We start from the raw sequence: 16,744 nt of genomic DNA on the forward strand, positions 1-16,744 counted from the left end.
CGTGCAGGTTAGTCGATGGAGCAAATGCTGTTTTCTACAAAGAATGTTTCCTATCGCTTTGAAAGATGTTCCTGGGCATCAATCCCACCCGAGGGGGGATAGCTTTTGAGGTTGGGTCAAACTTGCTGTGGCTTTCGAGGAAACGTGAATGTTCAAAGTGATACATTGTACCAAGCGAGAAAAGTAAAGCAGACTTTGGGTTAGATGAAGTGTGTTTAAAGACGACGCGATAAAGATAAAGCAACGGTAGTGGAAACATATATATAGTACGAAGAAGTAGAAGTAGAACAAAAAAAGTGTATATACTTGGCAGATAGGGACAAAAAAGCGGCCATATTCGGTCTCGATCGATCGTTGCACTTGGGCGAGAAACACGCACGCAAGTTCCTCTCGCTCATTCTCTTGCGTTCGCTCTCTCTTTCCCATCTCGGAATGGTTCACTTAGCAAAATGGGATTTTTCGGGCCACAACGCGAAGTGTTCCAGCGTCGTATAAGCTCGAAAAAGCTGGTCGGATCGCAATAATACGATCGCAAACGATCGATGCATCACCACGTCGCGTCGTTCTGTCCTTGCTAGCTGTCAGTCGACTGTCAGTTACTGACGAGCCCTATGCCTATCGTAGTATCCTGGTGGTTTGTACTCATGGCATCAATGTTTACTAAGGTTCTAGTGCTATTCTTCAACAAATGCGTGTGATTCTTATCGTAAGGCTTCCTTAATCTACAAAATGTTTTTTTTGTTTGATAAAATGTCGAAGAGACATAAAGAAAAAGAATAAAATTAAACAAAAACATAACAATAGATAGTCTTCTGGTAAATAGGATCGAACAAAGTGGAATGATTTCATGCATATGGCAACCCTGGATAAAGATCTAGACAATATTATCCTACCGTTCGGGCATCGACGATGCGTTTATATCATATGACATTTCCTTCATACCCTCTCAGAGGTACAAACAGTTTAAAAAAAAAACAGCTCCTTAAAACTGCAAGCTCAGTGGACACACTAGGTCTTATCACATGTACGATGTGCTTCGTTCTACACGAGAGAATCATTAGATTTCCGAGCTTCCGCGCGATGCGCTCTGGAGCGAATGTGGAATTCTTCCCCAGCTCTGTAGCTTCTTTCAGTGGCAACAGGTTAGGTGTCGGTGGACTGCGACCTGGGACGAGTTCCGGGTCCGCATCCGGTGAGACTTGGGTGGTGTTTGGTATGTGTTGAAGTCTTTAGTGGCATTCGTTGTACCTTCTAACGCTTATCTGGCTATACGCGCTACCCTGGTGAGTCTTATCTAAGTGTGACTGTGTGCATGTGTTCGATATCGTGGCACGGTTTTGCACCGTTCTGTAGGGAGGGGGTGTGTTTTTTTTTTGGGTCGGAGTCAAAGTGGTCTCAGAAGTGATGATCGATTACGTTGTCGACCGAGCTCATGGGATATTGCAGAAATGGCATGTATGTCGATTGCAGGTAGGGATTACCTGGAAGAGTAAACGTTTATTTGGTCAAATTGTGGCTTGCTGTCGAGCAACGGATGACGGTTTATTTGAAGCTTGTATTTTCGTTTAATTGATTCAGCATTGTTTTCTCTTTTGTTTTTTCGTTGATACAATGGAATGGCATGGGATTTGGTCGAATGAACACTGCAGAAGCAGTGCAGTTATGTTATGCGCCACTCTCGACTCTGTTGGTAGAACGGAACAGACCATCAGGATGATGACGCACTGCTCTCTGACGTGTCGTGACATGGGCGTGAAGGTTGCCGATAATGGTTCTCCGGAAGCAGTGACATGATGCGTGGAATCCAATGATGATTTAAATAAAATTTTCTTTGTACAACGATGTAACGCTTGTAATGGTTCCATACACAAGTGAGCGTACGATAAGAACGGAAAGAAGGGATGATCGATGAATTTTGTACAATTGGCTTTATGTTTCTGAATTAATTATAGATTGTATTGTACAGAAAAAATGTTCAACAGAGTTTGTTAGTATCGCTAGAATGTTTATAAAATTTAGATTTATGAAAAGCAACTCCGAAAAATTAGCTTATCTTTCTGGCGATCTTTAATTCATAGGTCGTATACACACAAGTTGCTTCACATAAAATAAAATAAATGTGTAACAAAAACTTGTGTTGATTGTAGGAAATTGATCCATTGAAAATAGTGTTTCATATTTGGCAGGGTAGTTTATTCCTTTGGATGAGGTAAGCGATGGTCGTACAGCGATCATCACTTTGATTTAAAATTGGCTTGCTTGTATTAAACTAGAGATTACCACATATAAATGTTCTACCGCCTACTAAGTGATATAAAAAATGACAACGAAAAAGATCTCGTATCAGAAAACAGATTTCGACCAGGTTTGAATGTGTTGTTAGTGGCAATGGGCTGCTGCTACTTGAACTCGAAAATTTCATGAAATGCGGTTACGATCTCTGAGCTCGATCGAACAACCGTCCGTCGATCAAGTTCCTTCCCCCCCACATCCGCCTCTCCCTCCCTATTTGCTCCCCGTCACCGATGGTGGTGATAGATTTCCCGAATGACAGTAAGAGAATTTTGTTTTCGAAAGCGCGCAGAGAGATGAACGAGAGAAGATCGTGAAGAGAACAGCGTTGAAGAAGACGCAACGTAGGGTTGTAGACGAAGGAGAAAAAAGAAATCGATAGAAAAAACAATCCTTCTCCAGGGGTACCTTGGACCCTGGTTAGTGTTTAGGGACCTTTAGTTTGTGCACTTTGTGTGAGAGAAGGATTGTTGTTTCGGTGTTTTATGGGAAGATATTATATAGAAATATAAGAAGAGAAAGGTGAAAATTTTGGGGAAAACGGCTTGGCGAGGAACCGAAGCCAAGGTTGGAAGCATGATTTCCAACGGAAGAGAATGTAAAATATGGGATGTTGGATATAGACGTGGTGTGCGAAGGTTAAGCATGAGGGTCAATGGACATGAGTGATATGAAAGTGATGAGTATTTGAGAGGATTAAGCGAATAAATGATAATGTTATGTGGTGATGGTCCAAATTAACCGTCTTAAAAAAGGATGACGTGATGGGAGTTGGATGATTGTATTTATGCGCTCGTTTGGGTGTGTACGTGTGAGGATATGAAGGTGTGGTGCGTGTAGTTCCACTTCTGGCAGGAATGGCGATTGAAATAAAAAACAAGGGCCGCAAAAAGAAAACACCAAACGACTGACTGGTTGGGAAACAGGAGTTCGGTGCGCGAAACTTACCCAGGATGGCGCCCACGATCACCTCCGGGATCTCGACGTTCTTCTCCTTGCTGGTGCTCATCTCGGCCGGCGTCGGGCTCTTGCTGAGCGAGCCGAGCGTCTGGGCGGCCGCATTGAGCGCGCTCTGGTTGCTCAGGCTGAAGGCGTTGTTGTTGATCGAGATCGGCGTGGCGGCCTGCGTGCCCGGGTGGCGGAACGGGTCGAACGAGGTCGGATCGTAGCGGTCGATGGCGGTGGTGCGGGGCGTCGCCGTGCCCGCGCCGTGCAGGTACGAGTCGAGGTTGAGCTGGCCGACGGCGCCGTACACGCCAGGGGCGGCGGAGGCCGCGGCCGCCGTCGTCGGTTGCATCTCCGGCATGCCCAGGTAGCCGAGTGTGGTCGAGTGCGTGCCGTTCTGCAGGCCGACGCCGATGCCGAGCACGCCGTACTTGGCCAGGACGCCGAGCGCCGCGTGCACCTCAGCCGTAGCCGTGTCGGAGTAGCCGGACTGTCTCATGGCACCCTGCGCCGTTCGCGTTGCGCGTGAGGGTTGAGGTCGGTTGAGTTTGTGTGATGACGTCGGACCGCAGCAGTGGGAGGTGGGGTTCAGCCGGGGAAAGGCGCCCGAGAAAGAGAGAAACACAAAATACGGATCCATCGAAATGGAAAATGAGGGGAAAAGAGAAAAAAAACGGAGAAAAAGGAGATAAGTTAGTATGGCTGATTGGGAAGGTCGGTAAGAGAAAGTAACAAGCTCAAAACACGGTACACTTAAACATTTGGGATGGGTGGGGACACAAACAAGAGCACTTGACGGTTGTGGCAGTCTCAGCTAATATTATCGATTAACATAAAACCCTCCCTTTGACGTTGACTACTGATCTTTAAAAGCCAAAAGGGTAAGTCAAGAATTGGTGGCAAATAAAGTACTCCTGAAACTGCCACAAACCGAAGAACGGGACGGTCCCGCGGGAGATATTGGAGCTGGAAAATGCTACTGCCAGAATGCCGTTTGCTTCATGTGGAACATCGAACATAGCGTTCGCGAGCCCCGGATGATCCTTGGGGGGAAAAATCAAGTAGATAACGGAAAAAGAAAAGCCCATCTCGATGCGGAATGTTTTTGGCGGATGGAAAGAAATATGATGATCAACATGTTTGGCCAAAACCGGCGGTAAGTTCGCGGGTGGAAAACCGTACGTTAGATGCATTCTTTGGGCGAGGTGTGGAAATAAATTTTGTAAAATTAAATAAAAAAAAAATACGGCACACACAACACACGGACAGAGAGCGCCATGTACGAACATGTAATGAGGCAAAACATGTGGCTAGATAGACACTGACGGCGTAAGGGCGATAGAGCAAAGGCAAAGAGAGATAGACATCGAGAGAATAGGGACTGACTGAGGACGGGTAGGTCGGGGGTAATTTGATTGAAGAAATATTTGCACAACTATGTATATATTTATAAACTGAAGATGTGGAAAAGAAAAGGAATTTCCAGAAATGGACTGACTCCGGTGAAACTCCGCGCGCGATGTAGGAAGTTTTGGGGAAATTGGGGATTGGGATCACATGGGATGGGGGGGATGTGGCTGGGGGAAAGGGGGTAAACAATAACAGGGTAAGAATATTTGAAAGAAAAAAACCATGAAAGTTCTACCTTAATGTGGTCAAGCAATTGTGTAGTAACTGTAGGATTAGTCTGTGGTGATGGTGCACCTAGGTTTAATGACAGATTAAGTCCGGTGCCATTGACCAGCAAACCGGCCGCCGTCGCACTCGGCAGGGGCCCGCTGATGGCGGAGTTGAGTGATGCGGTGCTGGAGCTGAAATTGGGAGTCTGTGAGGCGGCGAATGGCGAACCAGTGGGGTTGAAATTGGCCACCGGTCCGTTGATGTCTGCGTATGATACGTTCAAGCAGGTGCCGGATGATGGGTCTTCGACGATCTTGGCCAGGATCATCTTGCATGCAACTTTGTTGTTCTCCTTCTCGCCGATGATCGTGATGCAGCGCTCCTGCAGCGTGAGCTCTTTCGGCTTCTGCGAGATCTGCACGTAGGAGCCGGATTCCTCCTTGATCTGTTTGATGTACGCACCGGCCTTACCGATGATCATGCCCGCGGTCGAGTTCGGCACCAGGATCTTGACCTGCTTGTCGCGCTCCTGGGCCTGCTTCGCGTCCGCCTCGGTCAGTGCTTTGGTCATGTCCGGTTTCTCCCGGATCTTGTCAATGATAAAGTCGAGCACGGTCAAGATGCCATCGACCGTGCCGCTAATGAGGCAGACACGCTCGGTGGTTCCTTTGAAAATGAAGAGAAGGTCAACATGAGAGAAAAAGAAGAGAGAGAGAGAGAATAGAGAGAGAGAAAGAGAGAGAGAGACAGAGAGGGAGAGAAAAAAAAAGTTGATGAGCCTGAACTGTGAGTAACTTTGTACAAATGGTTCTTAAAGATTTCCTTCAAAAAGGTACCAAGATCACAAGACCAAATGGACTAAGAAGTGGGAAGGGTACGTTGGGACGATGTGTTTTTTTGGTGAGAAAAGAATAAAACAAGGATACTTTTTAGTCAGACATCCCGACACGCTTTGAGGCAGGTTTGTTAGAAACTTTTCTACTTCATTAGCACAAATGAAATGCACTTTCCTTAAAAAGCTGAAGACATGTTTTATAGTGAACCTTTTTCATGCAATTAAAACGTCAAACCGTGCCGAGAGAATGACTTCCAAGGGAAGGCTAGAACCTTTCTGTTTGTTTCTGAGAACACATCAAACATCTCCGACGATGGGGGAAAAGTGGAAAAATGACAAGAACATTTCGATCCCACTAGTCGGTGGGGGTGTTTGCGTAGTCGCGCCGGAGCACCGAGAGCACATTTCCCGAGCTGCACGCTGGAGACCTTGCTAGAGGGATGTTTGAAAATAGATATGATTATTGTGGCTGATGTCGTTGATCGGCATGATTGTGTCCTTTTGTGACCCGACCGGGGGGTGGGTGAGGCGACAGAGGCGCAGAAGAGATGTTGTCGTTTGATAATGTATCTATATAAACAATAAAACACGTGACCAGCGAGTGCACACGATGGGCGGCAGGCATGAAACGCGCCAGAGAGAGAGAGAGAGAGAGCGGCGACAGGGAGCGTGATACACCGAAAAACGGATGAAACAGCAAATGTTGCGGGGTTTTGTAAATACATATATAGCAAAACAAGGAAAAGAAAAAGGACACGTAAAGTGCTAGAACGTAAAAACAAAAACAAAAAAAAATGTTTGCCATTTGCTAACAATCGATAGCCGGCGAGTTCGACGAGTTAGGATACACGAATGTTTTGGTGTTTTGTTGTTTGCAAAATAATGCGCTGCTGTTTGTGGATGATTGGAGCATTTCGAATTCGATTATTTTGTGAGCGTGACTTTTGCGGAGCGCACAACAGAGAAGAAATCAAAAAAGGTGACACAAACAAAAACAGTACATGTTGGGTAAATATAAAATTTAGGGAAAAGTTGTAGTTGTTTGAATTGAGATTGTTACGATATTTTTAAAATTATATTTCCATAGCATCATTATCCTTTTAACAGCAGAAATAAAACTCAACTAAAACGAGGCTCATCACTGCACGTCGACCGATTGACATATCGATCGTAGCGCGAGGAAACGTGATGGAAAGAGTAAGAGAAGAAGATCGTGGGGATGCCAGGGCAGGGCAGAAGAAAAAGGGGCTCGGGCGGGAGGAAAACATTAGAGCCGACGGCACTTACCGGGGTAGAAGTCATGCGATTTGGACATCTTCACCCGTGCACCCGCGTCCTTCTGCAGCGAAGCGATCGTCTCGCCCCCCTTGCCAATGATGGCGCCGGCGGCCACCGACGGCACCAGCGTCTTGAAGTGGTAGTTGTCCCCGCCGCCATTGCTGGTTGTGGTGGTGGTGGCGGTGGCGGTTCCCGTGGCTGTTGGAAAACAGATTGAGATGGAAACAACGAAGATGGATTAGTAAAAACTGGTAAAACTTGTGCTTTTTTAAGGTTCTTAAATAACATTTTCTAATTTAAAATAGTTGACGAACTGTTGGGTCAACAAATAGTATGTGCTATATTGCTACGAAATATATCTGAATTCACCAGATATACCGATCTTATGCGTAAAACCACATAATAAGTTTAATTTTCTTTCGATCGTGGGAGAGGGAGTTAGCTTCATGGATTGGTATCTGATACGCCAACACCCAACGATGTCTAGCCACCAATCAACTGAGACATAGGACATGATCAAACAGCACCAAAAGACAACCGGTGTCAGCGTTTGCTTATCGCCATACTCGCTTTGCTTGGGGTCCAAAGCAGAAGCGGTTCACCTTGAAATTCTCCGGAATGTTTACGGACGTGGTCGTTGAGGTGGAATTGCAGAAGCATATAGCACCTACGCGTGTTAACATTAGTTTGTCCTCCACCCCCATTCGCCCCCACGATCGCGTCATGTTCGTGTGCCATACTGTGGATTTTTTCGTTGGTATAAAAACCTTTTCATTTACTCAGTCCTTCACCGTTGATTTTGCTGAAAACTGTGCCCGTTCAACTGGGAAAAGGATGTTTGGTTTCTTTCGTAACTTTTTCTGTAAAACACTGTGTGTGCACACACCACCATGGGGGGAGTCTTCCACCAACGTCGGCAAGCAGTTGCTTCGATGGTGACCTTGAAGCAAGAAGAGATCACAATTTTTATCATACCACTGAATGTCAGGGTCTTTCACCAGAAGACTCCACCGTTAAAATGTTGACAGAAGACGGTTTTACGTCAAAGCCTCCAAGCGAAAAGGATGCCAGAAAAACGTAAAAAAGCGTGTACGCCTCTTTTTCCATATCGTTCACCACCACTGACGAATGGCGGAGGAGTTATTTGCCCCAAAGTGCGGGCTGCCGAAATCGAAAACATCAAAACCCACTTGTCACTTTGATCTCCGAGGGGAGAGGGAGGGCAAAGTGTCGGGGACGGCCATAGGACTCCAAGGAAAAAAAACAATCCTTTGAAGAACTGTCACTTTTGTGCCAGGTAAGGTAAGTGGAGTAAATTGGCTCGGGGCGCGTGGAAAACCTCGAGAGGAATTCGCCCGGCCCACGGATGGATTCTCGGTTTCACTTTCAGGTCTTCACTTTCGAGCGCCAGTTGTTGGTAAATTTCGACTCCACCGTCGAACGGGGTCAGTAAAGTGGGACGAATGATTATCGACCGCAGAAGTTTGGAGAAGCCGGCAAGAGACCGAGATTGAATGTTTGGTGCAATGCTTCAATTTCGACGAGTTCAATTATTGTGACGGTGATCGCCAGAAAGGAGTTCGTGTGATGTCTATTTTTTTTTGTTAGTTTGACATTGCAACATGGACTAGGCAATTGACTCGCATTTGTAAAATATCGTAGAAACGGTACATACTTTTTGGAGTTTCATATTGAACACATTTAGTTTCGTACGGGGCAAAAAACGAACCCAGTGTGACAACCTATACCCAATAATAGGACACAAACCACAATGGAACAGCAACGTTGATAAGTCAGCGTCAGCCCGAGTGTTGCCAACTATCGAGCGAACTTTGAAATTAAACTTCTTGTCGAGCAGCACGCGAACTAGAACGAACCGATAAGTCCCTTTCTGAAGCAATTTAGCAACTCCAGCAGATCGTGCTCTATCATCGAGTTGCTATAATCTTCTCGTTTCGTAAGCCCTGGCCCTAGTGGTGTTGGGTAGTTCATTTGCCATTTGCGCCATTCCGGTGTTCGGTATGTGTAGTTGTTTGTTTTTCCATTCGGTCTCCCTTCCTTGCACAATCGGTACTTCTAGGGGCCATATGCTTCTTGCGCTTCATTTGATCCTTTTCACTTGAGCATGTTCCTGATTTTTATCCCTTTTTAACTGGCGTTCCTTTTTTCCACCTCTCTCGCTCTCTTCGGTGACTTTGCACGTGGTTGGGAAACTGGAAACTGGACTGAGGAAAATCCCAGTCACGGCGACCACTGGCGACTACACTCCTCCCTCCCGTCCTCCCCCCGCAAAAAAAAACTGTCCCATGGGGTGGAGCGGAGGCTATAAAAGTTAATTGTGTTTTTCCCTAGCGGTCCGGGGAAACTGTCGCAACACGCGGCCCGGGTTCATTCCGACCGCACTCGTACGACCCATTAGCTATCGGGACCGGGCTCGGAGGCGCGTGCACACTGCTTTCGTACAAAAAGTTTTCCCGCTCGTCACGTCACGTAGGGAGAGATGGGTAAGTTTTTATTTCCGGGGAGAGTTCATTCTAGAGCAGCGCACTCCAATGTCCGGTGCGGTGCGGTGGCTTTTCTGTGTTGGTTCGTGGGATAAAAATGGGACTTAGTAAACACAGTTAGCTCTTTAGACGGATTCGGTTGAGGCAGATGGCCGGGAGTGAGTGTCGCTGTGCAAGATAAGTTTTCGCAGGGAGGAAGAGGCTAAATGAGGCAAAACTTGCGCAACATGTTTTTCTATGATGGGAAGATTGGTGAACTGTGGTTTTCCTTTCGTGCTCCGGGTAACTAAAATAAATAATTATTAGGAGACCAGAAGTTGGTAAATTAAGTAGCCTATTCGTCTTTACACACATTGCAAGTGTTCTAAAAATGTGCTAAAATGAAATTTGTCTTTTACTACAGATCGAAATACTTTATCTAATGCGCGTAAAACTTCAAACTTATTCTAACGTTGAAAACTTGCTACATCCATCGAACCTCATCGAGATGAGGATAATTTCTCAGCTATAATCAACAACATCATAAACAAGCCATATTATGAGTTAATAAGCACCATCTCATCTTCATCATACGTGGGTAAAATTGCAAACAATCACGACATAATGATACGCCAGGCAAGTGGATAATCGCATCTTTTGCGCAAAGACGTTTGAGACGTTTGCTGGTGGAGGTTGCGACTACGCTGACCGGTTCCGGCTGCTCTTGCTCATGATCATGCGGCTCTTGTCTTACTAGATCAATGCCTACGACAAGCGATCTTTTCTCGGTCATGGTCAACGACGCGGGTGACACACTGCCATGGGTTCTGCAGCGACTCCTTCGATGCGCCGGTGTGCGTGAGTACATTCTAACCTACTACTGAACGATAGAATCGCGACCTGTCCTACAAGGCAAGAGGCTACCCTTCCGAGGGTAGGCCCTAGTTTCCGTTGAAGGTTATGTCTATTTCGCGTCCGCTTTTGTTTTTGCTGTTGTCACATACAACATACTTTCTATGTACGGTGCAATTGTGATGGCAAAAAGTTAATTGAAGCTATTCTCCTCCCCTTCGGGCCACTCGGTTCAAGTGTCCGATCATGGTGAGGCACGGCGTTGCCACGGTGTTAACCGATTGATGCCGATTAGCATTGTTATTCGAAGCAACAACCTACACACACGGGCGAGAAGATCTATTTTTATCGGGCACCCACCAATACCCAGACTCGGCCAATATTTTATTCACAGTGACTGATTTGCCAGCCAGCCTGCTTCGGTGCCGCGCTCGTGGCCATCGCTCGATTGACATTTGGGTGCCCGCTGATGTCGGGCCCGTCGTCTAAGTATGTCGCTCGACTTAATTTCGACGGCGATGCAAACGAATGACATCGATCTGCTTTCATTTGCAGTTCCGATTTGATTGAATAATTGAACGGATCGAGGCAAGCGTGTGCACGTACCAGTTCGTCGTTTAGTTGGCCACCGGGGGGGAGACAGGGGGGGGGGGGGGGGTTTGGGACAGGGACACCAAAATGGGACACCGAGATGTGTCGTTTGCTGGGGTCCGGTGGTCGGCTACAGGTGGAACAGACGGATCGCTATTTTAAGAACGGAGCCCGCAGCGAAATAACAAATGAAATGATTACGTTCTTGTCTTGTCTTGTCGGGTTTTCCTTCGTCTGAGAGATGCCCGGTATCATCATCATCGTGCGGTGCTGTATCGAATCCGAGCACAGAACGACCACCAATCCTTTGACCCTCGACGAAAAAAAAGCTTGCTAATGAAATAAACTTTCGAATCAAGTCCAAGGTCCCGCGAGGTGTCGCGAGGTGACCGTGAGCCATCTCTCGGGAGTCGAAAAAAAAATCGACGTCTCTCGTGCTCGCATACGTGGTTTTATTACGTCAACGCGACCGTTTTTGGGGTGGCGAAAACGAGAAGCTTTTTCTCAAGCGGGAGGGAAATAAAATAAACAAACAGACAGAGAGCGGGTCCCAAGAACGTGACCGACCAACTGCAACCAGGCGGTGGAGTTTTCCCCGTTGTTTTCTCTGATGTTGCGCATTGTCGGGCGCGTCGTTCCGCAGTTCGGTATTCGGCTGGGCTGCCGTTCGTTTAAGATTCAAATGAGCAATAAAGGCACACTTTGGCTAAAAGGGACGTCGAGGGAAACTGTCCCCAAAGTGGGATACCACGGGTCACGTGTTCATCCGCGGGCAGTCTCCCGAGTTGGGTTGGGGGGAAAACAGCCCAGATTGGAGCACGGGGTGTCTGTTGTCGCCCTCCGCCTTGTCTGCAACGCAGGAACCGAACGCATATCCACTAATCAGCACTGGGCTTGTGTGTGTGTGTGTGTGTGTGTGTGTGTGTGTGTGTGTGTGTGTGTGTGTGTGTGTGTGTGTGTGCATGCATACGATATATACTGCATCACATCAGAGGCCAGCTTTTGCAGTTGCGCATAGCAATTGGTGCATATTTTGAGCTCCCGCTTCCGTTTTCCGTCACCACCATTCCGGATGCACACGACGAATGGTTTGCTTGGCTTTTCGAACAATCCGAGAAAAGTTATTCTCCCCGACACGCAATCACGGAGGTTGTGATGATAATAGTGTGCCACATACACCGGCTTATGTGGAAAAGTGAGTTATTTATTTGGGGGAAAGAATTTTAAATAAAGTAGTTTATTTGTGGGTTTTTAAAAAAAATATAACTTTAGATTAAAATTATAGTTTAGATTCAGATTTATGAATCTGAATGGTTTTTTTATGTTATAGAGATTCATTAATCCCAAAAAATCATCAATTTATGATGGGCAAACAATGGATAGAATGACCCCCATTTTTTGTCGCTTGATCCATTGCAATGAAAGAATCATAGAGATTCGTGAAAGATTCATTAAGGATTCACAAGATTCATAGGTGTTTGAAGATTTGCATCCCAAAAGATTCATGAATCCTTCTCAATGAATCTTATATGAAAGATTCGTAAGGCACAATACTATTCATGAAACGTAAGTTTAAAATGTGATAGAAATCAATTTCAAGGCAAACGAGTTAATCTACAATGTTTTGAAAAAATTATAGAATTAATGGATATATATACATGGACCTAACATGCATAACTCAACGTCAGAGAGTCACTAAGTGAGCAGTAATAGCCAATCATTAAACTCTTAAAAACATGTCAAAATTTGAGGCAATAAAGTACGACACTAGAGCACAGTTAAAGCTGACTAATCGGTCGGTTAGTGGGAGCAAAGTGCGGGCGGTAAAAGTTATGGGCAGATAAAACCACCATAATCGCACCCCCCCGGGCGCGCTGCTTTCCTCCGACCGAGCGGGCTGCGAGAGTGAGCGATGCGAGTCGATAAAAATCGAACCATTTTCGATGTATTAAAGGCTGCCGGGCGGCACCATCAAAACATCGCTGACGGTTCGATCACCCAGCAAGGTGTTAACACAAGTGTGACAATCAACACCCTCCACGGTGGGTGGGTGGAGGAGTGGAAGCTCGGCGGTGGTGGAGTGGTGGAGATACGATTGTTTTCGAACGACTGGAAAGTTGATCTTCCCGTTCCGTTGGCACATCTTTCTTGATTTGGATGCCCTAGGAGCGAAGGGAAGTTGTGCCGGGTTATTCGAACCTTTGACGTCATACTATCCATTCGCCATCGCTTTTCATTTGTGCCACGTTTCCGTGGTGTGTTGGAAAATTCTGGCGCTTCTATCTGCGTTGAGCGTTGAACTCGCGGCTGGTAGGAAGGGGGACACCCAATAAGTGTCATTCGGAATGATTGGACTAACTCGCGCGCAGAGAGCGGGGCCTGCGGAAGGTGCCGAAGGGCGGGCGGTGTGCAGCAGGGCAAACTTCCGACGATTATGATTATTACCAGCGAAAGCTAACGCAACGTGGCAGACGATTGGCGGATACTCAATCGTACGGCAATCACGGGTACGCCCGGGCGTTTTGGAGCTGATTGCCGGCGGAATTGAACGTGATTGTTGGTGTTGGTCGTTTGCGAGATGGCATCATCTCGTCGCCGAAACCCTGCTGCGAACTGACACACATCTTGCCAATCTTTTCCCTCCGATGTTTATCATTTTCGGCGATGATTACCGGTGGCTTACGGTTGCAAAAGTATGGCTTTTCCTTCGTGGGCTTACCCGTGCCGGAGAAGAAGTCAGAATGCCTATTCGTTGGAGATCCAAAGACCATTCGTGAGCCATGTTAGTAGTTGGCTGGAAAGTTTTGATGACGCCATTTTTCGTATTGCACACACGAGGAAAACTTTCGCCCAGAAACTTCCGCCGGTGATTGGCACAAGTTAACAACAGTTACAGTTTTGCCATGAGAATTTGCGAATTGTTTGCGCCAAGTTTATTATCCGCTTATTATTGGATCGCTTCGCTTTGTGAGTTTATTCACTCAACGAGCTAAACTAATAATTCAAAATTTAGCACTATTGTAAATGAATTCCTCATCCAAACAGCCTCTTAGAGTGAGCTGTAAATTCATCTCACGAAATGTTTGTTTAATCACAGTATAATGATTCAGGAAGGCTGATGAACCAAGATTCTAACGGGTCTCCCTGTAGGGGAAATGAAATTCAATTTCCACATGGGTAGTTTTGAATCGGTTAATGCTTTTCAAGGACATTCCAATCAACTCCACTCTTCGGTTTCAACGAATGCTGGTCCTTTGGCATGCATGTTTAACTATTTTCTCGTGAGAACTACGAGCTCATCTAACGGATTTAAATACTTTTTAGACAAACATGTCGAACGTTCTAGTGGCTTTAAAAGAACGAAGAGCACAACGCGGAACGTTAAAACATTCCCAAACGACGGCGTTTATTGATCGACCATTGCATTCCAGCGTGTTGTTCGCGGGCTCGTCCATTATCGGCACATTTCGCCAGTTTTGTTGGCCGGGGAAATAAAAATAATTAAATGCACGTTGGGACGTTTGCGAGCGAAAGCGTGGCGAAAAAACACTTACCTTGCCACCGCCCGGAGTGCATTTAACTGTTGGTCGTTCGTAGCGTAAAAAAAGCGTGTCGTTATATTGCGTTCGCTACACGCTCACGTTTTAATTCCTCCGACATTTCTCCCGCGTAACGACCACCGGGAAAGCCCGTTCCTGCCAACCCGGCTGGCCCTTTACAACCAGGCGAAGTTGACGGTGATGATCAGACCGTGATCAGAGCGAGTCAATTTCATTTTTTGATGACTTCATCACCGAATATTTGTCGGTGCGGCGTCTTGGTTGAAAATCTTAAAGCTTAGAAGTACACCCACTGAGGGAGGGGTGGTTTGGAAAATGGCGCATAGGAGGCATGGTATGGTTGTGGCCCAAAAGTGCCCAAGACACACACACAAACGCACAAGCGCACGCGAAAAGATGTACAGACCCTCGCGGACTTCGGACCAGGGAAGCGTCTGCACCAAAGCATCACCGTTTTATGCGCTCGTAAATGTTACCGTTGGGCGCGCGTTATTATTATTTTTATTGTAACGAGCCAAAACGAGAAGAAAAAAACACACACACACACCCCAAAAACAACAACCCTTGGCGCGTAAGTGAGCGAAATCACGCGGCGCAATGGGGTGAAGCGCAATAATAAAAACAAAAGCAAAGCCAAACCCGAAGGAAAATCGCAGCATCCCCCCCCCCCCCTCCCCGCACGTCCGGGCGAATCACGGCCCTTCCGCCGCGTGGCCCATGCGGCCGTCCGAATGCGCAGAATGAGGTGTAGAAAAATCTGATTTTATGCTGCCGAGCTGCGAGGGCCTTTTGGGATGGGGGGGTTTTGTGTTTTTGGGTGACTATTTTTAGACGCACTTAGAGCGTCCACTTTTGCGCTAAAGGGGTCGAGGGAAAAGGGCTGGTGGGTGGGTTTGGCCGCGGTGGGGTTTTGCAAGTGCCCGGTTACTGTAAGTACCCTGTGCCGGTTTTCGATTCCCTCTTTTCTGGTGGACTAATAAATGGTATGCTTATTCCCCATGGAAGATCAATCGATTCCATTGGAAGTGATAAGAAAGTGTTTGGGAAATGTCGACGAAAAAGGATTTTTATTAAATAAAAATTTTTAAATTCTGTATTTTTTTCGGGGTAAACTAACATAACGCGTCTAATGTTCACCAACAACCGGGTCAAACACGCCCTACGCTGGGATATGAAAATTGAAATTAATGGCCGTAAATCTGCGCAGCGATAAAAGGAAATGCTCGTTTACGAGCAACTAATTGCGCCACAGTGGTCAGCGTTCTCGAAAATCAATTGACGCCGGGCGGGTGGGGGGGAGGAAACCGACGCCGAAACCGAACCCCGCCGAGATTGAGTGAGTGTTGGAGTGTTGTAAAAATTATGCACATTTATCCGAGATCCCAACGACCAGACCATTTTCATGCACGATTTCCATATTAATGGGTCCGTTAAAAGAAGCGCGCACTTGGGTGGCGTCAAGAGAGCATCGCCGAGAGTACGGGCGGAGAGACGATCTTGTGTGGGGCGTGTGTGTGTGCGCGTTTTAGCGTTTTTTTGCCCCACAACAATTGGTTGGGATTGTGAGAATTCTACGGCTCGTTGACGGGGAGCACGCCCCGCGATGAAAAAATGTCGGTCACCGCCACTTGACAGGCTCACTTCACTCCCGATAGCGCCCGGGGGAGGGGGGGTGAAGAAAACCGGACCGATACGAAAACTGACTCCCATCGTTAGCGGAAGCGAACCCGTCCCGTGGGGAGGGGGCGGAAGGTTCTGCGGTATTCTCCTTTATCAGTTTCAGCGGCTTTTAAGTTCTTTTCAAGTTTCCATTTCCTATCTTTCAAGTCTGTTGTTTCGCATTCCAGATGCCTTCTCCGTTTCGCATTATGTGCATTTCGACGCGGAAGAAACCGGCGGCTTCTGGTTATGCGATTTCTACTCGCACCGTTTAATCTTCCCAACTATGACGAAGCACGAACTGCGCTGAAGTTGTGAAGTGTTTAGCACAGAAGCGGTTTAGCTCCCGATCGGTACCCGATTGCATAAGGTCAGCGAAACCAACCGTCCCGACCGCAAGACCGCCGGGGGAAACGGAGAAGAGAAAAATGGACGACCATCAACCACATCGTTTTGTACCTCCCCCTTTTTCCACCCACCGTTTGCCAACACATCGAAACACAAGTGTCGATAATTGAAATCACATGTTTTAGGTTGCGGGAAATGTACGCGTCATCTCGTTAAGTGATAATGGATGTTAAGAGTTTTTCAGTACAGAAAAGTGTCGTGGTTTTTTACATCATCAAATG

At 46.7% G+C, this 16,744-nt stretch overlaps 1 protein-coding gene across 1 annotated transcript in view; it reads right to left on the reverse strand.

The window, feature by feature from the left end:
- LOC131260652 (RNA-binding protein Pasilla) overlaps positions 1 to 16,744 on the reverse strand; it is a 69,014-nt gene that overhangs the window by 1,145 nt on the left and 51,125 nt on the right. Inside the window, exons 6-8 of the mRNA XM_058262431.1 lie at positions 6,980 to 7,168; positions 4,883 to 5,523; positions 3,241 to 3,742 (exon numbers count right to left, since the gene is read on the reverse strand). Coding sequence (XP_058118414.1) covers positions 3,241 to 3,742; positions 4,883 to 5,523; positions 6,980 to 7,168 — 1,332 coding nt within the window. The remainder of the gene's footprint in view (positions 1 to 3,240; positions 3,743 to 4,882; positions 5,524 to 6,979; positions 7,169 to 16,744) is intronic.

The sequence above is a fragment of the Anopheles coustani genome, chromosome 3 (genome assembly GCF_943734705.1).
Source record: "Anopheles coustani chromosome 3, idAnoCousDA_361_x.2, whole genome shotgun sequence".
Taxonomy (NCBI): Eukaryota; Metazoa; Arthropoda; class Insecta; order Diptera; family Culicidae; genus Anopheles; species Anopheles coustani.